We start from the raw sequence: 22,871 nt of genomic DNA, 5'->3' as shown, positions 1-22,871 counted from the left end.
GACAGTCCCTTCACTGGGCTGGACTCAGCTTCTCTATCTATAGAACAACAGTCTTAGATTGGAAGATCTTTATGGGTCTTTCCATTTCACTAAGTATAAGATTTGGTGCGCAATTAGATTGCAGGGTGACTGGGGTAGATCTGGGTAGTCACACTTGGTGAGGCTTGATGGCCAAGTAGAGGAAGTTGTACTTGAGGTGGTGGTCACTGGCCTTGAAATAAATGACATCAGGGGCCATGGCTGACCTCAACTTTTGCAGAGGGTAATGCAATCTTTCTGTAACATCCTTAAATAGATACTGAGAAAATGTTTGGGGTAAGTTTATTTTGGTTTCTATTTTTAAGTAATAGTTAATTCTTTAACATGCTGTTGCCTCATACAAGACTGATGTCAGTTTGCAACAGCCGGTAAAATTCATTTACAGATGGTAAAAACCATAAGAAGGTGGTGTTTATAAGGCTATGTTAGATTTTTCACTTTTTGTTTTTTGTGTATGGCTTAGCAAACACTTTAAAGAGATTTCATTTGGAGGCTGTAGCTATATTATCAAGTGTTTGAACAAAATGGAAGCATTTCATTCTCCCTGAGTGTGTCTGAATTCCAGTAGAGCAATGGAGAAAAGTCCCACAAATTTCTGTATTTTTATCCAAAAGGTGAATTTTATTTACCTTCAGTTTATATCCCACATTGGATCAAAGCAAAAAAGAAGTTGAAAAGTGGACTTGAACCAGCAGGTGAAATTCAAATAGCAGTTTGTCACTGGGGTTATTAAATAGGATTTCACTGTTTTCTACAATTTATGAAACCAATGTGTATCACCCTCTGGGGCACAGATAGCAGGTTCTTATGGAACAAGAACAGCAGGGTTCTCAGAAATCCTTGAGTGCTCAGAAGTCTTTGGTCTGACAGCGAAGGAGAGTAAAGGGGCATTATCTGGCAGTTCCAAGGTGACGAATCAAAATTGCCAAGCACAAATCAGCAGTTGAAAATCCTTCGTTTTGTTCCCTTGATTGGAGTTCATAGACAGAGAAATGTAGGCCGTGATTAATTAGAAAACATCACTGTGTCTTGTAGTAAAAGCATATGATGTGTCCAGTGCCAGCAGGAGGGAACAGAACATTAGGCCTTTTTGGCTATTTTCCTACTTCGTAATCCTCTCTTCCAAAATGATGGATTTTAAACTGGTTTGTGGAAATTTACCATAGCAAAGACTTATTTTTTGTTCCTCAAACCATTATCTCCTTTTTTTTCAGAACACCATTTTTTTCTGGAACTTTATTTTCAGTTTTCAGAATTAGAGTTTGAAACCTGAGAAACTGCAGCAATGGTTTATTTTTTGCAATTTATGTTGATTTGGCGTTCTGTCTGGAAGGATAAGATCAAGGGCTCATTTTTTCTTTTGTTTTTTTTTTTTTTAAATTCCTTCTCTGTTTATTAATAGTAGTGTAGCTTTATTAACTTTATGAAATAATGAATTAGCTTAGAAGCAAAGAATGTTAAAGCTAGCAGGAACTTTGGAAGAAATTTAGTCTGATTTCTTTATTTTAACAGATGAGAACAATCAGGACTAGAGAATGTAGGTCATTTGTTTGAAGTTAAATAGCTCTTAGTGGTGGGGTTGAGATTTGACCTTGGGTCACCTAGCCCTAAATTCAGCATATTCCCTTCTCTATCTTATGATACTAAATACTTTTCCATTTGCAAAATTGTTTAAAAATGAGGTCACTATGTCATAGATACATGTTTATTCTGATATACACAATATAATCTTTTGCGTGTATATGTGTGTGTTTACCTATCTATAACCTTGATCTACCAAAAGAACATAGAGACGTTGGAAGCGTGGGAAATTTAAACCCAAAGTGAGAGGTAGTGTTGTTTTTGTGTGGAATGTCTTTTTCTTTCTAGGCAGAATTTCAATAGCAAATAAAGAAGTGTGAACCAAACACTTACTGAGTGACAGATAGCACATTATATATTTCTTTTTATTTTTGAATGATACAGTGATTATAAAAATGCTTCAGTAGCTGTAGTATGAACATAATCATCCTCAAATGCTGTTTCTTTTTACTGTTTCAGGTTTCGTAGTAGAAGAGAGCCTCTGTTTTGAATTACATATGTAAATTTCCTATGTATTGAGTGAATGAACAGGGGTGGAACTGGGGTAAAGTGCTACCATGGAAAATTAGACCCAAAGCAGGAGTTCATCATCTCACTTGCAGTAGAACAGGGTAGATATGATTACATTACTGTTCCCATTCCCACTGCATGGCCTGGCAAAAGTTGGTAGCCTTGCCACTTACAGTGAGGGCTGTGTACTTTTGGCCATAGCGTCTGCTGGGAGTTTGTTGGAATCTGTACTCTAAGGCCCTACCCTAGACCCACTGAGTCAAGATCTGCATTTTAGTAAGATTCCCAGATGATTCAAATGCATGTTAAAGTGTGGGAAGCACTGGCTTATAGAACATCTTAGCAGAATGATACTTTGATAATTTCACACAGATATCCATAACTTTGGATATGAAATCTACCAGGCAGAAAAATACTCTTCTTGAACCTTTCATTCTTACCTTCATTCATCAAATATTTGTTGACCTAGGTTGCCAGGCTATGTTTTGGGGATGAAAGATAATTAAAACACTGATACAATTTGTTACTGTACAAATGGTCTCTTATACCTTGAAGACATAGACTTAAAAAGGGAACTAAAATAATGGGAGGAAAATGAAATTAATAGTATTTATTTCATCAGTTCAAAACTGGTTTGCTTTCATTAAAATATTAGTATTTATGATTCTTTTTCAAAAACCTGGTTTTGTGATGCCATTTTGTGCAGTCTGTTTTTTAGATTTGGTTTCTATTGTTGTCAGAAGCCAGGGTGACCAAGCCTTCTCACTTTCCTGGGACTAAGGGGTTTCCCCAAATGTGGGGCTTTTCGAAGTGCTATGAACAGGTTAGCCCCATGCAGACTGGGACGGACAGCCACACTAGCCACAGCTTAAAAAGATCTATCCCAAAGCTGTATAAGAATAATTTGAAGAAATAATTGTTCGTTGAATTTACTAAATCATGATACTCATTTTTCAGCAAAAGTTTTTGTGTAGATCAGCTGCTAAATTTTCACATTCTCTGATGATAATTAGTTGTTCTTGGAAAGTAATGAAAACTATTGCATATTGGCTGGGCATGGTGGCTCATGCCTATAATCCCAACAGTTTGTGAGGCTGAGGTGGGCAGATCACTTGAGGTCAGGAGTTTGAGACCAGCCTGGCCAACATAGAGAGACCCTTCTCTATTAAAAATACAAAAATTAGCTGATGTGGTGGTGTGTGCCTGTAATCCCAGCTGGAGGCTGAGGCAGAAGAATCACTTGAACCTGGGAGGTGGAGGTTTCAGTGAGCCGAGATTGTGCCAATGCACTACAGCCTGGGTGACAGAGTGAGACTCCGTCTCAAAACAAAAACAAAAACAAGAGCCCCCCCAAAACAATTTTATATTTATGTTTCCAAAAGTAAGTTCAAAGCCTGCGTGAAACCCTTTGTTTAAAAGATTTTAAAATTGGGAAATTTTGTTCCCAATTTCTAAGTGTATATTGTGAATTGTTAATAGATGGAAAACATTGTTGATGGCTACAAAGTGATGTAAATAAGACACATACCTGGATACCCACCTTCAAAATGCTCTTTGCCATTGTATCTTTCAAAAAAGAAAGCCAGTTTCCTAGTCTTTGTTGAATGGCAAACGTTCCTTCAAAAGTTGCAGGAAGAGTGTGCCTTGCTTGCCCCATGGGGAGAGGCTGCACCATCTTGCTTATATTGCTTGTATTGTTCATCATATGCAATTTATGGTTTCTTTGCAAGAATCTTTGAAGTTACTTGTCCATTCTATGAAGATCAATCTGGTTAAAATTAAAGTCATTTTGGTCGGGCGTGGTGGCTCACACCTGTAATCCCAGCACTTTGGGAGGCTGAGGTAGGTGGATCACAAGGTCAGGAGTTCAAAACCAGCCTGGCCAACATGGTGAAACCCCATCTCTACTAAAAACTACAAAAATTAGCCGAGCACCGTGGCAGATTCCTGTAATCCCAGCTACTGGGGAGGCTGAGGCAAGAGAATTGCTTGAACTGGGGCAGCAGAGGTTTCAGTGAGCCTAGATCACGCCACTGCACTCCAGCCTGGGTGGCAGTGAGATGCCATCTCAAAAAAAAAAAAAAAATTAAAGCTATTTAAACTGAGCACTTACAAACTGTAGTAGACCCAGATAGGCTGAAAATAAAAGTAGGATGGAAGGCTTGGCTTCAGTGTAGACCAAGCCTCTTCTATAAGCCACTCCTGTGGAACTGGCAGGCCCAGGGATGCAGTCAGGGAAGGTACCTGTGTCAACCTCAATATTAACTGTTATCGAAGCTTCCCCTCTCTTATATTTTAGCCAAAAGCAAGACTTTTAATCTTCCACGTCCAAATGGGCCATGTGTGTCCCTCTTGGGCACCCACTGGAAGGCTCTGGGTACTGTGTGCGTTGTCCCCCTCAGTGACAAGGATCTTCACGACTTTCCTTCCTACAAAAAAGAAACATTAGTTTTCATTGTTTCCAACAATTATCCAGAAATACAGTCTAAGCCCTATTTTCTGTTTTCTAGGAGCAAGCTGAAGAAGAAAAGAAGCCCAAGGATGGCACAACCCCTTTGAGTCACGGTAATTATCACCAGTATATACAGTGTTAGTTCACAGTGAACAACTTCTAAGTGAACTTTTATGAGATTGCTTAGTTGTTTTAGGTTCATTAATTTAAATATATAATAATAGTATCTACGATTTATTCATGCTATTGCATACCCTTCTGTAGACTTTATCAGTGTCATCTAAGGTTTTCAAATGTATACTTCAAAAACATCTAAATCTCTTGTTATCTCATTTATTTGCTTTTTTAAAAGGCTTTAAATAAAACAACTTATTTGTAAATTTTCTCTGTGAGCAAGAAAATAAAGAGATGCTATTTAGTTTTTTAATAATCCTTTGTGTGAGCTTTCCCCAGATTGATTTTATCTTCTAATGATTGCATTGTATTAAAGTCATGTTTTAGAGGAGATTGTGCATTTGCTCTAAAATGAATATTCCTCATGATGGTTATTAATACATCAATAGGTTTTAGATAATAGCCTTTTAGTATTCAACTAATTCTCTGATGCTTTAAATTTAAACCAACAGATGAAGATGCAATTTCCTGGGAATATACATTCCACATATTTTGTGATTATTGCTATACACGCAGACAGCTGTTACTAAATTTTGTATCAAATCTCCAACATTTGTGCTATTCTCTATGGAAAGGAAGCATATATAAATTTGATAATGATCCTCTAATTAACCTTTAAAGTACCTTATATTTGTTGAGTAAGCTTTTGTGTTTGACTTTAAATAATGGAAACACCTAAAAATATCTTGAAAAAAATGACAAGAATGGAGATTTTTAAGGACCATTTTATATGGCTTAGTCTTGGGATGCAGTATTGAGAAATTGTGATTTTTCTCCCTAAATGATTTTAAAAATAAAAGTTATCGTTTATTTTAAACAAATGGGTGCTGCTTTATATTTCTTTTCTTCTCTTGCTGCCTCCCCAGACCTGTCATGTTTTTTGCTGAAAAATCAAAACAGAATGCAGTAGTTTGATAATTATGTAACTTGGTGTTCGGCTCCATCAAAATATACTTCAATTATGTAACACTGGGATCTTAGGAATGAATTTGGACTGTACCTGGCCCTAACAGTAGGGGTTTTTTAAAACAATTTTTTTCTTCTCAGAGAGAGGTTGTGATTTATGACATTGTTGTGTCTCCCCTGCAGCTATATTTTCACACTAATGTAAATTGTTCTGGGTTCTCTTATTCTGTGGTCGAAACATTTCCTCTAGAAAAAGAAAAGCAGACTGAGGCCAACAACGCAAAAATATTCAGTCCCTCAAACTCAGATTCTTTACTGATTTAGTATTTACAGTTTCATTATATCCAGGTACGTATTTATCTCAAATAGCTTTTCAGTTTTATTTGATTTTTCTTGTTTTCAACAAGTCCGGGAAGGTCCAGTTGGAAGCTTTTCAGTTTTAACAGAAAGTAACTTTTTGCTGTGTTCTTTCATTGTTAGACTTGTTTTATAGATAATGGTCCATTGTCAGAAGTTCACGCTGTGACTGACTCCTCTTCAAATTTGATATTGTATTGTTCCTGTTTTTCCCAGTTGTAGAACATAATAAATGTTTAGAAAAATGTTGAGATTTGGTTTGTGTATGTAGATGCTATGAACTGCTAGTTGTAATGCAAATGGAATTATTTGAGGGCTCTTTGAGGTGATTTATATTTTTACCACTTTTAGTGGGACAAAGGAAATAATTTACAAATTGCTTATCGTCCTAGCATTATAATGGGGATTTTTCTCCATGAAAATAGTTTAATCTTTTATTGAGGTTGCTTTTAAAACAAATAGATTTAGCGTCTTACCTCATGTCTTGGAAATAGTAACAAAAGAAAAATACTAAACAAAAACCCCGCAGAACTGTGTATGTACATGTAATATATTTATATGTGAACAGAAAATTGTATTGAAAAATAGGTCAGGCATGGTGGCTCATGCCTGTAACTTTAGCACTTTGGGAGGCCAAGGCAGATGGATCTAAAGCTCAGGAGTTCATGACCAGCCTGGGCAACATGGTAAAACCCAATTTCTACCAAAAATACACACACAAAAAAATAGCTGGGTCTGGGGGTGCATGCCTGTAGTCTCAGCTACTTGTGGGGCTCGGGCAGGAGGATGGGTTGAAGGAGAAGGTCGAGGCTGCCGTGAGCTAAGATCTGTTGTCACTATAACTCAAGCCCGGGGTATGAAGTGAGACCCTGTATCCAAAAAAATAATTATTTTGCAAAATAAACCTTAATTTTTAGTGGTGATTTTATAACAAATGTGTTTCTTTGGAAATCATTTTAAACCATTTTATTGAGTGCCCAGTCTGTGCAACTGATACTGAAGCCCGTATTACAGCTGCGAAGCTTTAAGAGGCCGTTTGACTTACTTGAGGTAAACTGAACTGGTTAGTGCTGGATCCAGAATTTGAACCCACATCTAGCAAGTTCTAAAGTCTGTGCTCTTTTTACTTTACCTCCATGTTCTTTCTATGTCAACATTCTTCTTTCTTTGTAGCTATTCACACAAAGGCAGAGAAAAGTAGAATCTTGCTTAGAAATGGGATGGGAAAAAAAATAACTGCTAATAATTAAAGTATTATTGGTGTCTACTACACCCCTCTGTGCTCTTGGGGACTGACTGAATGAGATTTTCCCTGACATAGTCATGCTGAGATTAAGTTTTTGATTCTTTTGGAAACTCTCTGAGATAAACTGCTCATAGTAATTCTAAAAATTTAACTCAGATAGCTCTAAGAGAAGGCTTGTTTCAGTAAGTATTACTTGTTAATGTTGTGTGTGATTAAAGTTTTAGAATTAGTATTGCCAGTCACTGTGTAATCGCAGACCTATATGCCTTTACATTTGAATTTCTAAAGTAAAAATAACTGATTTATTCCGTTGAACAAGTTATCTGGCATCTGTCCTTCTAAATGTTTAAGTGCTCTTTTTGACTGATACACCATTCATATTTGTTTGGTTGAATGTTGGGGCAATGAGGTTTTTTTTTTTTTTTTTTTTTTGAGACAGTTTCCCTCTTGTTGCTGAGTCTGGAGTGTGATCTCAGCTCACTGCAGCCTCCACTTCCCAGGTTCAAGTCTGCTGGCTCAGCCTCCTGAGTAGCTGGGATTACATGCATCTGCCACTAGGCCCAGCTAATTTTTTTGTATTTTTAGTAGAAATGGGGTTTCCCCATATTGGCCAGGCTGGTCCTGAACTCCTGACCTCAAGTGATCCACCCGCCTCGGCCTTCCAAAATACTGGGATTACAGGCATAAGCCACTGCACCCAACCCTGACAGTGAACATTTTATACACATAAAAGGAATATAAGAAATTGTAAAAGACAATTAGATGTATTCATATCTAAATTAAACTCTGTGCATTAAAGAACATCATAATAAACAAGGGAAACAACAAACTAGCAAATATTATCCACAACTGTAGCTAATAAAAGGTCAGCAATAGATAAAGGAATTAGAGAAAAAAATCAGCTATCCTAAGATCTCAGTCCAAAAACAGGCAAAGGGCACAAACAGGTAATTCAGATAAAAAGAAATCAAAATGGCTAAAAATGAATATATTAAAAATATTTAGTCTTGTTAGAATGCAAATAAATATAAATTTAAAAGTAGTGATGATATTTTTAAATTTACCAAATTAAGGACAATTTAAAAAAAACTGCTAATACTCTCTGCTGGTAGGATGGGGAAGACTGAGTCTTGGCATATTGCTGCTAGGAGTAGAATTTGGTTCTGCAGAAGTGCTGAGTAAACATTTCCTTCAGCTGGGCGCGGTGGCCCATGCCTATAATCCCAGCACTTTGTGAGGCCGAGGCAGGCGGATCATGAGGTCAGGAGATCGACACCATCCTGGCCAACATAGTGAAACCCCGTCTCAACTAAAAAATACAAAAAATTAGCTGGCCGTGGTGGCGCACGCCTGTAGTCCCAGCTACTTGGGAGGCTGAGGCAGGAGAATTGCTTGAATCTGGGAGGCAGAGGTTGCAGTGAGCCGAGATTGCGCCACTCCACTGGCACCTGGCAACAGAGCGAGACTGAAAAAAAAAACAAAACATTTCCTTCAAGTCCACTTTTTGACATTTCTCCTAATGACATCAGCATGTACATTCCATTTATGCATATGATAGTCATTGTGGTACTATTTGTAAATAATTAAAAGTTGAAAATATTAATAATCTAAATGTCCAACAACTTAGGAACAGGTGAAACATTGTGTGTAGACAAGTATGTAGTCACTTAAATGTTTTGAAGACATTTAAATTACGTGAGAGGAAAAACTTATGTTAAAATATTAAGGGGAAGAGACCCCCAGGGATTGGTCTGAATGATGGCTAAAAAGAATTCACTTATCTGTAGAATAAGAAAAGATGTTAACAATGGTTATCTCTAAATTGTTAGATAAAAGGCATATTTTCTATGTTTTCCAATTATTTATTGCAATTAGTATTTAAATATGTTACAATCAGACAAATATTATTAAAAAATAAATTCAGAAACTCCTGAACGAAAAACTTTAATCTGTTGAATCAGGGTATTGTTGAAATATCTGTTCTTAGAGTTTTCTAAGTAAACTTTTATTTTTGGAAAAATTTAGGATTACAGACAAGTTGCAAAGATAGTGCAGAAATAGTACTGTGTACCCTTCACCCAGCTTCTCCTAACATCAACGTCTTAGATGACTATGAAACATTTGTCAGAACTAAATAATTAACATACATTACTATTCATTGAACTATAGACTTCATACAGGTATCACCAGTTTTTCTAATAATGTCCTTTTTCTGTTCCAAGACAGCCCAGAATATCACTTTGCATTTAGCATTGCATGTAGCTTTTTTTCTACTGCATATTCTTATTTTGTTCTCTCATGTCCAGAAGTGGCCAGTAGCCCCTAAGTTTCTTCAGAGCAACAGTATTTCCTCATCTGCCATCAACTCACCATGTCCCCACAATCTGTGTCCACACTCTTCATTGCAGTGAAACTGTTCCTGTGTAGCTCACCAGTGCCTCATGGATACTCAGTAATATTGTGTTAACTGATGGAACCAGTGACCTCCCAAATCAGTGGAAGCTTTCATGTTCTATTTTTCTTCATCTTGAAGATTCACTTAGACATTAAAACTGAACTCACCTTTGTTCCCCAGTGTCCAGTCTGCCTCTCTTGTAATCCCTCATCCTGTAGCACCATCATCAACCTGGAGTCAAGCTGGAGTCCTGGAGACATCCTTACGCCTCCCTCCCATTTGCCTCTGACTCCAGCCCAACTGCCTTTTCTCAACTCGTCCTTCCTGACATCTCTCAAATAATGTCTCCCCACCGTTGATTAGTTCCTGGTCACTTTTCAGTCTTTCTATACCCTCTCTTCCCCAACCAAAATTTATCTGAAATTCTGTTACTGGAGTGCCTCATAATCCCTTCTCTAGAATGTTGCTGGAGACCCCTCACCATCTGGCACTTGTTTGCAACCTGCCACCAGCACGCCTGCCTGCCTTGCTGCAGCTGTACAGAACATGCGGTCTAGAACTTACTGTCTGAAGAAGTGCTTTCTCAGCCTGGAGGGTCTTTCTTCTGGCCAACTCCTTCAAAACCTCATTATCGTCTCAACTTTTCTTATTTTGCATTTTTCTCCCTATTTTATTTTTCTCAACATATCCTAGGGCAATTTGGTTTTTTAAAAAATTCAGTTACATAATATGTCAAATCTCCTACCTAAGTTAGATGTCTTTTAAAAAGGCATGAAATCATGTCCAATCAGACCAATAAAATCTATCATTTACTATACTGAAATAATAATTTACTAAGGCTCTAGAGTATTAATTAGCTAAAAGGCCTGAAGAAACACAGCTTCTAAAAGTGCTTAACTTATTTTCAGGGAGTAGCTTTGGTGCTGGGGGATGTGGCTTATTAAATGATTCTAGAAGCTTCAAAGATGATCCCTTGAATATCATCCTGGAGTCTTTTGTTGGAGGAGCTAGTTTACTTCCTGGGTGTAATGACAGAAGCATTTTCTTGCAAAGTAATTATATGTCAGTGGATCTAATGTCTGTATTTTCTAAACTTTGTAAGGGACCTGTTTATTCCAACTGAGGTAATTCTTTACTTAAGAATGAATATCAACAATAGAAAGGGGAAAACCAAATCTGTTTTACTTTATTCAATTCCTACTAATACAGATGGCATTTACTGTCATTACATAAACAGTTAAATATTTAGGCTGAACCCTTCATGAGAACTCTGCCTCCATGATCGTCACCTCCCACCAGGCCTCACTTCCAGCACTGGAGATTACAGTTGTACATGAGATTTTGTGGGGACGCAGATCCAAACCATATCAGCTACTTTGAATCTAAAGAATTATATTTCCACTGAGCCCTGAAACTCAGTGGAGTAATGATTAACAGGGGACTTTTTTCTAAGTAAAGAATATTTTGCAGGGGCACTTCAATAATTTAAGCCTCCACATACATTTTAATGAAAACACTACTTTTTAACAAATAGTTTTCAGTATGTATTTTCAAATCATTTCTTTGCTCTTGATAGTGGTTTATAAATGAGCTAAGCTTTCTGTTTTTCTGATTTAAAGGCCTCCTCTATGGAATTCTGTCCCTTTTGGGTGAATTCATGCTGGGAATAAAGATGCTTATAAAGGGAAGGAACGTGTTCATTTTCTTCCTGGAGTCAATCAGAATATGGTATCAATGAATCAGATTGTGTAAAGCACAAAGATAGGCCAAGTGCCTGTATTGAAAAGGCTGGTTTTTTTTGTTTGTATGTTTTGTTTTGAGACAGAATCTAGCTCTGTCTTCCAGGCTGGAGTGCCCACAAGGCTTGAAGGCTTCATGAATAGCTCCACTAGAACTAAGTGCTACTCTGTGGCATTGTCTTTTGATTGAGCAAAAGACTATCTGGGTTCACTGCAACCTGTACCTCCTGGGTTCAAGTGATTCACCTGTCTCAGCTTCCCGAGTAGCTGGGATTATAGGCCTGTACCACCATACCCAGCTAATTTTTGTATTTTTAGTAGGGACAGGGTTTCACTGTGTTGGCCAGGCTGGTTTTACTCCTGGCCTCATGATGTGCCTGTGTCAGCCTCCCATAGTGCTGGGATTACAAGTGTGAGCCACCGTGCCCGGCCTCATCAAGGCTGTTTTATGAAGACAGTTTTTATGTGCTAGGAGGAATTATTTAATATATGTAAGCAAACACCATATTAAAAACTTTGCCTTATTAAATAACTTCCTGTGACACCGTCAGATTATTCATGTTTTCATGCATCCTACAGAGGAACCCCCTCTGAAGGCAATATTAAGTCCCTTCTACATCTGTGATTAAAGATCTCTGATGGATAGTAAGAATGCTGAACTCTGGAAAAGAGGATAAGTACCCTGTTTTTTTGATTGATTGAGCAAAAGACAATGTCACAGAGCAGCACTTAGTTCTAGTAGAGACATCTGTGAAGCCTTCAAGCCCTGTGGGCAGTGCAGTTACACAGGGAGGGCCTGGTGGTGGCCAGACACCACCTCTTGCTGAGTAAACATCCCCATCTTCCTTCCTGTGGGTTTTGCTTATTCTCTTCCTAAAGTCAGAGGCTTCTGTTTCATTTTGAGTTTGAATCAAAGGATTCTTTTCACGAATGTGCTTGATTTTTTAAAGCATATTTGATTTTTGGTCAGCATAATTACCTTTTGCTACTGAAATTAAAGCTGCCACTTTGGGGCATTTTAATATTCACTCAGACCTAAACTTTTCATGTGAAATATTTGGACCACAGGTTTATTTGCTGACTTCCTATTTTAAATGACTGCTTCATCTCCCTGTGTGCCTCTCTCTTAGCACCAGAGTGATTTTGTTCTCCTTTTCTAATTGATATTTGGTAAAGATTGGAAACCTTTTATATCAGACTTAGTCTGGACTTGCAGACTTAAAAAGGCTGCAAGTCCAGGACAAATAATTTTTTTCCTCAATTAGAGAGTAGGTTCTCAGTCTGATACCTCATCAGCACTGTACATTATTATGTATTTCCTACCAATAAGAACATGCTCTACCCAACCACAGTACAGCCGACCCTTCCAAGCAGGAAATTAGCATTGATACATTACTGCCATCCAAGCTGCAGGCCTCATTTCAGGTTTCACCAGTTACTCCAATAACATCCTTTATAAAAAGGATCAGCTCAGAATCATATGTTACATTAAGTTGTTGTGTCTGGCCAGTCTCTTCAATCTGGGACAGTTCCTCAGCCTTTCCCAAACTTTCATGGCCTGGACACTCCTGAAGATTATAGGCCAATTATTTTTGTAAAATGTTGCTTAGTTTGGATTTGTCTGATACTTTCTCATGATTAAATAAATTCAGGTTATGTATCTTGGGGGAAATATCACGGGAGTGATGCTTTCCCTGGCCATTGCATCATAGCAGATGACATATGATTTTGGTATGTTCCATTTTTGAGAATAAGTTTGATTTCTTGATTAATGTATTGTCTTCCAGGTTTTTCCACTATAAAGTCACAATTTTTCTTTTGGAATTAGTAAGTGTTTTTTAGGATGTAATTCAAAATTACAAATACCATGTTTATTTTACAAATTCCTTTTTATTTATTTTATTTCTTTATGGACTCATGGCTTTCTATTTTATTCAGTGGATTTTATTTTTCCATTATTTTGGTGCTAAAGTGGTCCCCAGTTTGGCCAGTGAATCCTCTTCAAGCTGGTTTTGGTGTTCTTTTGATATGTTTCTGTTACTCTTTGAGCACTTCCGTGTTTTCTGACACAAGATGTTTTAGGCCCTTCTTGTGCTCTCCTTGCCCCAGACATTGAATCAGTCATTTCTTTAAACAGCTGTGGCTCTTTTTGTATAGCTGGGGCTAGGTGTGTTTATTGCTATTAGGATGTCATTACTCCTAGGCCCTCTCAGTGGACAGAGTTAAGGAAAGTCTGTTTGCATGTTTATGAACACAGATGTCCATATGTTGAAGCTGAGTAAGATATAGAGGTGAATTTCTATATTTTATTTATTTATTTTTGAGATGGAGTTTTTCTCTTGTTGTGCAGTCTAGAGTGCAATGGCCTAATCTCGGCTTACTGCAAACTCCACCTCCTGGGTTCAAGTGATTCTCCTGCCTCAGCTTCCCAAGTAGCTGGGATTACAGGCATGTGCCACCACGCCTGGCTAATTTTGTATTTTAGTAGAGCAGGGTTTCTCCATGTTGGTCAGGCTGGTCTTGAACTCCTGACCTCAGGTGATCTGCCCACGTTGGGCTTCCAAATTGCTGGGATTACAGGCATGAGCCACTGTGTTCAGCCAAATTTCCATATTTTCAATGTTTTATTTGGGAAGCAAAAATTGTACTTTGGGGTATACACACAGACTGGACAGTTTTCATTATGTCTGAAGAACAAAGAGAAGGTTGAAGGTTTTATAAGAAGGAGAAAGGTTAGATATTGTTTTAAAAGAAAGTTCATTGGCACTAGTAAAGTTTTGGGGAACTGGCAAGCCCTGATTAGTGAGTGATGGCAGAGGGTAAAACTAGCCTTAGAGTTAGAGGACATGGTTTCAGTAGCCATTAAATAAAACAGGTTTAAGGTTACAGCAGGTGGCTTCAGCAGCCAAGCTTCCAGAGATTAACACACTTGGAGCAATGGTGTGTGCCCTGAGTAATTTGTCCCCCTGGCTTCTTGTCTTACTTGGTTATGACAAATTGTGGTCAACTTTCGTATTTCCCCCTTATGATCAAGATCTTTTTCCAAAAGTATTGGTGATCAACTATTTTGAAGTTAGGTTAATTGTCCCTGGATATTAGGACCTGTCCTAGTTGTCTCTGTCATACAATGGGGGAAAGGTATGGGGGTCTGTATCAGGGATCCTGGCCATATTTGAATAACAAAAGGCCAGAAGGAAAAATTTTATCAGGGAAAATTTGTTTGGAATCCAGCATCAAATTCCTGCTTGTCAGTTTCATAGGCATCAGCAGTGTTATCTCCAGGTGTTGAACTAACATTATTCTATGAGGAGAGTTGACTTAACAAATATAGACAGGCAATGAGAACAATGTGTAAAACTCATAGTGCAAAAAATAATTAGCAACAATATAATAAATATAGTTTCAATAATAATTAAAAACCTCAAATCTAATTTTGAAGGTAGTCAACTAAAGAAATCAAAAGACCGTGGGAGAAACTTGGTGAAACCTATTGTAGCCACTGAATAGCATTTTATGACTGTGCTGAATTAATTTTTTTATTTTTAGTTGATGCATACTACATATACCTAGTTTGGAGTACATGTGATAATTTAATGGATTGATATAATTTGTAAAGATCAAATTCATTTACTGGAGATATCCATCACTTTAAATATGTCTTTATGCTTAGAAATATTTGAATTATTCTCTTCTAGCTATTTCGATTTGTATGTCTTCTTTTAAGAAATGTCTATTCAGACTTTTTTGTCCACTTTCTAATTGAAGTATTTGTTTTTTTTGCTGTTGAGTTGTTTGAACTCCTTATATAATCTGATTATTCATCCCCTGTCAGATGGATAGCTTGCAAATGTTTTCTCCCATTCTGTGGGTTGTCTCTTCACTTTGTTGATGGTTTCTTTTGCTGCACAGAAAGTTTTTAGGTTGGTATACTCTCATTTGTTTATTTTTGATTTGGTTGCCTATGCTTTTGAGGTTTTACAAAGAAAATCTTTGCACAGACTAATGTTCTGGAGAATTTCTTCAATGTTTTCTTGTAGTAGCTTCATAGTTTCAGGTCTTAGATTTATGTCTTTAATCCATTTTGATTAAGGTATGTTCTTGGTGCCTTTTGTTGAAGATAAGTTGGTTACAAGTGCATGGACTTATGTTTGGGTTCTCTGTTGTGTTCTGTTGGTCTGCATGTCTGTTTCTATGCCAGTATCATGCTGATTTGGTTACTGTAGTTTTGTAGTAAATTTTGAAGTCAGATAGTGTGATGCCTCCAGTTTTGCTCTTTTTGCTTAGCATTGCTTTGGCTGTTCCAGGTCTTTTGTAGTTGACTGGGTTGAATTAAAGCAAACAATGACAACTCTACTAAAGGGATCAGCAGTACAATTTGAATACACAGCTGTGTCAGGGATATTGTTAAAGTTGCCGACTAGATGAACTAAAGGATTTCTTAGGCTGGGGTTTGTCAAGTTACCCTACGGCATTTACTGACTGTGAAATTTTAATTGCAGCATTATTTTTGCCAAGTCAGAAAGGTAGAAAGAGGGGGGAGAGTCTCATGTGGTAGGGAGCCTTGTTCCCACATCTTGAGAAAAGCTGTCTACAATGTGAAAAATGTCAGTTTCTCCTCCTGGTTTGCAATTTGAATGTCTCTAGTTACAGCTTTGGGCAGTTTGGTGAACTTTCTATGTGGCCTATACATTAAGCATGAGAGTTGTTCCTTAAAATTTATCTAGTTTAAGTTTATATAGTGTTTCAGAATACAGCAGTGCCTGTTTTAGTAATTTTATGTTAGAAAGTTGGATGGGAGGCTGGGCGCGGTGGCTCACGCCTGTAATCCCAGCACTTTGGGAGGCCTAGGCGGGTGGATCACGAGGTCAAGAGATCGAGACCATCCTGGTCAACACGGTGAAACCCCGTCTCTACTAAAACTACAAAAAATTAGCTGGGCATGGTGGCGCGTGCCTGTAATCCCAGCTACTCAGGAGGCTGAGGCAGCAGAATTGCCTGAACCCAGGAGGCGGAGGTTGCGGTGAGCCGAGATCGCGACATTGCACTCCAGCCTGGGTAACAAGAGCGAAACTCTGTCTCAAAAAAAAAAAAAAGAAAGTTGGATGGGATGAACCTAGAATAATTTAGGATCTAGTCTAGCCCATAGGTAGATAAGAGCTTGCAGCTGGCTGAGTGCTGTGGCACATGCCTGTAATCCCAGCAGTTTGGGAGGCTGAGGTGGGTGGATTACCTTGAGGTCAGGAGTTCAAGACCCGCCTGGCCAACATGGTGAAACCTTTTCTCTACTAAAAATACAAAAATTAGGTGGGCATGGTGTTGCATGCCTATAGTCTTGGCTACTTGGGAGGCTGAGGCAGGAGAACTGCTTGAACCTGGGAGGTGGAAGTTGCAATGAGCTGAGATTGCACCACTGTACTCCAGCCTGGGTGACAGAGCGAGACTCTGTCTCCAAAAAAAAAAACACACTCACAAAAAACAAAATGATTCCAGTCAATTTACTTGTAAAATAAAAGTCATTCATGTAGCCATAGTGATAATCAAAACACTGTAGAAAGCAATGCAGAAAATTAAATGGAAAACATCCTTAACTCTTTTAAAGCTTAGTTTTTGTTGTTTTGTTTTCAAGTAATCAAAGGCTTAATAAAAGCAACACAAGAAATTATATTGATAAAACATAAACTCTGTTTCTTAGGCAAGCTGATGAAAAGGTAAAAAAAAATTTCCTGCTGTCTGATTGTTCCTTTTTACAGGAAGCTCATTTAGATAACTTGGAAATAGGCTGGGCATGGTACCTCATGCCTGTAGTCCAAGTACTTTGGGAGATCTGGGTGGTAGGATAGTGTGAGCCCAGGAGATTAGCCTGGGCAACTTAGTGAGACCTTGTCTCTACAAGAAATAAACAAAATTTGCCGGGTATGGTGGCATGTGTCTGTGGTCCCAGCTGCTCAGGAGGCTGAGGCCGGAGGATTGCTTGAGCTCAGGAGGTTGCAGCTGTGAGTTATGATCACACCGTTGCACTCAACCCTTGTCTCAAACAAACAAAAACAAAAACAAAAAAGAAACAAACAAAAAGATAACCTGGAAGTCAAACCTGATGAAAGAGTACTTGATTAAACACAGGAAAAATATGTCCAAGGTTATGGGTGTAGCAATTCAGATACGTCATGAGGACAGAATCCAGTTATGTTGCATGAAAACATTGCTTTTCCAGGTCTTCAAGATAAATGTTTCACTGTCAGACCATAACAGCTGAGTTAGAATTGTACTAAAAAGTTACAGGATCTAAAAAAGAAGCTATAGTAGAGAGTTATCACCCCAGTCCTTCTCAAAGGGAGAAAAGGTGAAGGCAATGAAGTATGACTTGTAAATCACATGCAGTGAGATACAGCAAAGAGTAACCTCTGAGATAGGAATCTGAGAAATTTTAAAAGGAAGTTTTGACCCTAAAGAAATCCAATTACTATTTTCAATGAAGAGGACAACATTTTAAATCTGAAACTAGGGAAACTAAATGTATCTCATGAAGAAATATGTTAGGAATAGGAACTGTGCAGTTTAGAAGATGGCCATTAAACAGATTCTATAAATAAAAATCAAAACCTCTTGTAATTTTTTGAAGAGCAGACCAGTACTTCGAAACAATCTTGTTGTTTTAAATATAGAGGACTGGAATCTGGTCCTGTATCAGCACACCCCTCACACTAAAGTTTAACTTTTAGAAAAACAAACAAATTTTTCCCAATGTCTTCAAACCCAGCCACAAATAAAGCTTCCTTCCTAAGACCCATTCTTTATAAATATTTTTTGACTTGTTTAGACCTTTATCATTTTCCCCAATGCTTAGTCCCAGTCCAATAATTTTTCTCATTTAAAAAAAACTTTGGGACACCCAATCATTTTACCTTAGGACATGAATGTACTATATAAGATTCTTTCTCATACAAATCTTTTTCTTTAAATTTATATTTTGATTATTTAGACCTAAGTATATTTAGTCTTTTTATAAAATTTAAGGAGGCAAGAAGGGATTTATATTTATTCAGCAATTTGTTTCATTTTTTATACCATTTGGATATGACACAGAAACTTAATGATTTATTATTTAACAATACTATAAATTTAATATTTTAAATTATGCGAAAATTTCATTTGTAAGCTTTATTCCATTTACATTTAGCTAATTTATTTATTTTTTAAATTATTATACCTGGATTACTTATGAAAAGTGAGAAATTAGAGCTAGTCATTATTTCAAGTTTTTTTTTTATTAATCAGTTTTACAGCCTGTTAATACCAGGTAATTACCTAAGTAAAATCTTAATGTTAAATGTGTGGGTATCTTAATGATAACTCAGAAGACAGCTGTTTTTATTAAACAATGATGTTAAATTGATCTTATTTATGAAAGAATTGCATAAACAAGATCATTTTGTTTTAGGCTGGTTCGTATGTTTGTGACCTTAAAACATTTAGCATATTTACTGTCTGACCAGTAAGCTCAGGCAAAAATATATGTTGACAATTTTGAAGATATTTCTAATTTACCAACAATTTAAAAACCAATAATTTATTAAAGATTTACTTAAATCATGTGAACTAAAAATAAACATTTGGGTTAATTAGTATATATTTTATATGAGTACTCATTTATTTAAATCAATTGCAATAAAATTTCTTAAGGGATTTCTTGACGGCTATGCCAGACTTTATTATGTTGACACAGCATAATACATGTACATATGCATAAACATATTCTAGACACATATAAATACACATGAAAAAGGATTGTATAGCTTTTACTTTAGAAGTTTAGTTATGATATTATAAAACATGTACACTCACCAGTACACTCTGACAAAATGGAATAGGGTTAAACTTTATTTTTCTGAGGCAGAGTCTCGCACTGTCACGGAGGCTGGAGTGCAGTGATGCAACCACAGCTCACTATAGCCTCTACCTCCTGGGCCCAAGTGACCCTCCTCCCTCAGCCTCCCGAGTAGCTGGGACCACAGGCCTGTAGCCACCATACTTGGCTAATTTCTAAAGTTTTGTAGAAACAGGGTCTCATTATGTTGCTCAGGGTAAGACTTCTTTAAATAGGTAATCTTATAAAGGCTGTGAACCAAATTTTGGATAAAGCAGTTTGAATCATATACTAATATCCTGCATTGGACACAAGATAGTCTGTGAAATGTGACTGAATGATATGAGGAGGCCCACAAGCTAAGAGTTATTTTACCAAGGTCTGTATAGTATTTTCTCGGTCTTAACTCTTTGTCCTTGAAGATAAGAATGTTGCCATGCTTTTTAGTGTGGGGGGGTGTTATTTACATGAGAACTTCACCTTTTGCTTTTAAGAAACAGCACAGTGATCAAAATGATTTTCTTCTCTATCTGTTGGCTTTTAAGTTTCTTGCTTGTATAGTATGCCAGAATAGCTCAGGAGTTTTGGAAAAGGGGAGTTTAGCTTAGAGAGGGAGAAAGAGGAGAAATTTTAGGGTTTTAGGAAAGAGAGGGAAAGCACCAGAGAAGAAAGAGCCTTAAGACAGTTGTTTGTAGTAAGGCAATCTTTTAGTCTTTATTTTTTTTTCTGGAGCCTCGTGTATCATTGACATGTGAGTCTTATTTGGAGTGTATGATTTTATAGCTGTGATCTTTTAGTTTAAAGAAAAACAGCCTGTTTAAATGATCCCTATAATGTTTGTACATGCTATCAGCGGGAGTCCCAGAAAATATCTTGGCATGCCTTTGAACTTTGAAAGCCCATTTGTAACTAAATTTATCTAGGTGATTCAGTTTAATGCCAAATATACAAAAGCCGATTAAAATGCAAGCACCGAATACACAAAAGTCAAATTAATATGCAAGCGCCTATGGAAAAGAAAGTACAGAGTTAGGGAAAAGTTTCTTCACTGAAGCCTCAACCTGAAGGGAAAAATTCCTTCATTCAGCTCTCTGATGAAAAGAACCCCTGTGAACAGAGCTCCCAACCAGAGAGGGAAGGACCACTCTTAAATAGAAGGGGATGACCCCTTCCCAACCCAGTGGCAGATGAATGTAACCAAAATCAGGAGTTCAGTCTAAGAAAGACTCAGTGAGGGTGGGAGGGAGAGGAGGGAAACAGTTGTGGGTGGGTCCCTTACTCCATGATTCCAAAACTGGTGATTCTTCTTGGTGTGAGTCAGCTTTGGAACTTTGCTTTTGATGTCAGGTATGGTGAAATGGAATAAAACATGGAGATTTAAAATGTTTCATTTTAAAATGTTTTCTTTGGGAAGAATTGCAGTTCAAGGCATACATACAGACCAGGTGGTGTCTGGTATATCTGAAGAACAAAGAGAAGGTTGGAGGTTTTATTTTGTTATTTTTATTTTTATTTTTTTTGAGATGGAGGCTTGCTCCCAGGTGAGTGCAGTGGCATGCTCACTGCACCCTCCACCTTCTGGGTTCAAGCAATTCTTCTGCTTCAGCCTCCTGAGTCACTGGGGTTACAAGTGCATGCCACCACGCCCAGCTATTCTTACATTCTTAGTAAAGACAGGGTTTCACCATGTTGGCCAGGCTGGTCTCAAACTCCAGACACCTGTGATCTGCCCGCCTTTGCCTCCCTAAGTGCTAGGATTACAGGCATGAGCCACTGCGCCCAGCCTGGAGGTTTTATAAGCAGGAGAAATGTTAGGTATTGTTTTGAAAAGTTCAGGCTGGGTGTGGTGGCTCATGCTCTTTGGGAGGCAGAGGCTTGCAGATCACAAGGTCAAGAGATCCAGACCATCCTGGCCAACATGGTGAAACCCGTCTCTACTAAAAATACAAAAATTAGCTAGGCATGGTGGCGTGCACCTGTTGTCCCAGCTACTTGGGAGGCTGAGGCAGGAGAATTGCTTGAACCTGGGAGGCTGCCATGAGCCGAGATACACTCCAGCCTGTTGACAGAGTGAGACTCCGTCTCAAAAACTAAAGTAAAATAAAATAATGTTTAAAAAGTTTATTGGCACTAGTAAAGTTTTGGGGAGCTGGCAAGCTTTGACTGATGAATGACAGGGTGGGTAAAACTAGTGTTAGAGTCACAGCAGCTTGCTTCAGTAGCCATCAGGGAAAACTGGTCTCAGGTTACAGAAGGTGCTTCAGCAGCCAGGCTTGCAGAGAATTACATCTTTGGAGCAATGGTATGTGTGCCCTGAGTGCTTTTTCCCTGACTTCATGACTGTGTTTTAGTTAGGAATGACAAGAATGACCAAATTTATATGATTATTTTCACATATAGTTAAACATTTATATATCTGTATATACACATACACTTTATAGCACTATTTAATATAGGTGCATGTCTATATATTGAAGTCACATATTGAAATGGGAATTCACAGTGATGCCTCCAGTTCCAGTCCGATCCCACAGGATTCATTCTGTTTAACAGTTCTCCCTCTTGGGATATTTGAGTCCCAGTCTTTGACAGTGAGAAACGTGGATCTGTTCCCCTTAGTGTATAGGTGCGTGTTTGTTCAGTGCCCCCACCGTCTTTCACTGTTGCCACCAACCCCTCCCTGGCATCCATGGCCACCTCATCCCACTTGGGCTCCCTCCTCCGGCTGCCTCCCCATGGATGCCATCCTCCCATGGAGCATCCTCTCCTTTGCTCTGAGAGCTGGCAGAGGCCACCCCTCTGCAGGATGCCTTCTCACTGTACTGCATACAAGACTGCCCCACAGAAGCCACCCTCTAGGTGCCTTCCAGACACTAACTCCCTTTGCTGGGTTAGCCTCAATGTGGGTGCCATCAACGCCTTGTTTAGGGCTCATTCCTGCCCCTGCCTATGCCAGGCCACCCTGCCAGGCTGTGATGCCTGTGCCGACTCCCACACTTGTGGATGTTTTCCCTCCCACTTCCAGGCTCCACCTTCCCTCTCAGGGCAGCCCCTGTGCAGATGCCCTCCTACCAGTTTGGGCTCCTCCAGCAGGCTTTGGGTCAAGGGTGCTCTACCTGCCTCCACCCCTGTTCTCCTACCTTGCTCTGTTGCACAGAATGGCTTCGGCATGGTATCATAGAATTGCTCAGGAGGGAAGGAGAAGGGAAAGGAGAAGGCTGAGAGGATGAGGCGGAATATGATACTGTCATGAAGAAGGGCACTGACGACATGGAGGAGAGACTGATGTGGAAGAAAAGCGATGGGGGCTTGGGAGGAGCCTGTGTGCGGGGCCTGCCTATGTGTCCCCTCCAGGTGGTGGCGCTGGGGTGGTCCAGGAGCCAGTGAGGGAGCTGAGTACCTGCCTTCTGCCTTGCCTGGCTCCGCGGTGGGCCCTTTCCTTCTCCTGGCCCTAGTGTCATGTTGACTTTCCCATGAAGGACAGTCACGTGATGGGCATATTTTGAGGCTGGATGCCAGGTGGGTCTGATATGTGGGCCCCTGGAGATCCCCTGTGGGATTCTCCTCCGCAGCAGGAAGGAGATAGGAATTGGTGATGTGGCTCTGCT

The 22,871-nt window shown here is 38.6% G+C and overlaps 1 protein-coding gene across 1 annotated transcript in view; it reads left to right on the top strand.

Annotated features, from left to right (window-relative positions):
* L3MBTL4 (L3MBTL histone methyl-lysine binding protein 4) overlaps positions 1–22,871 on the top strand; it is a 461,506-nt gene that overhangs the window by 107,093 nt on the left and 331,542 nt on the right. The window contains exon 4 of the mRNA XM_017543913.2: positions 4,641–4,695. Within this exon, the coding sequence (XP_017399402.1) occupies positions 4,641–4,695 (55 nt within the window). The remainder of the gene's footprint in view (positions 1–4,640; positions 4,696–22,871) is intronic.

This window comes from Cebus imitator, unplaced genomic scaffold, assembly GCF_001604975.1.
Source record: "Cebus imitator isolate Cc_AM_T3 unplaced genomic scaffold, Cebus_imitator-1.0 Scaffold162, whole genome shotgun sequence".
NCBI classification, from domain to species: Eukaryota; Metazoa; Chordata; class Mammalia; order Primates; family Cebidae; genus Cebus; species Cebus imitator.
Note: the sequence above shows the minus strand (reverse complement) of the source record. Positions and strands in the feature narration are given on the sequence as shown.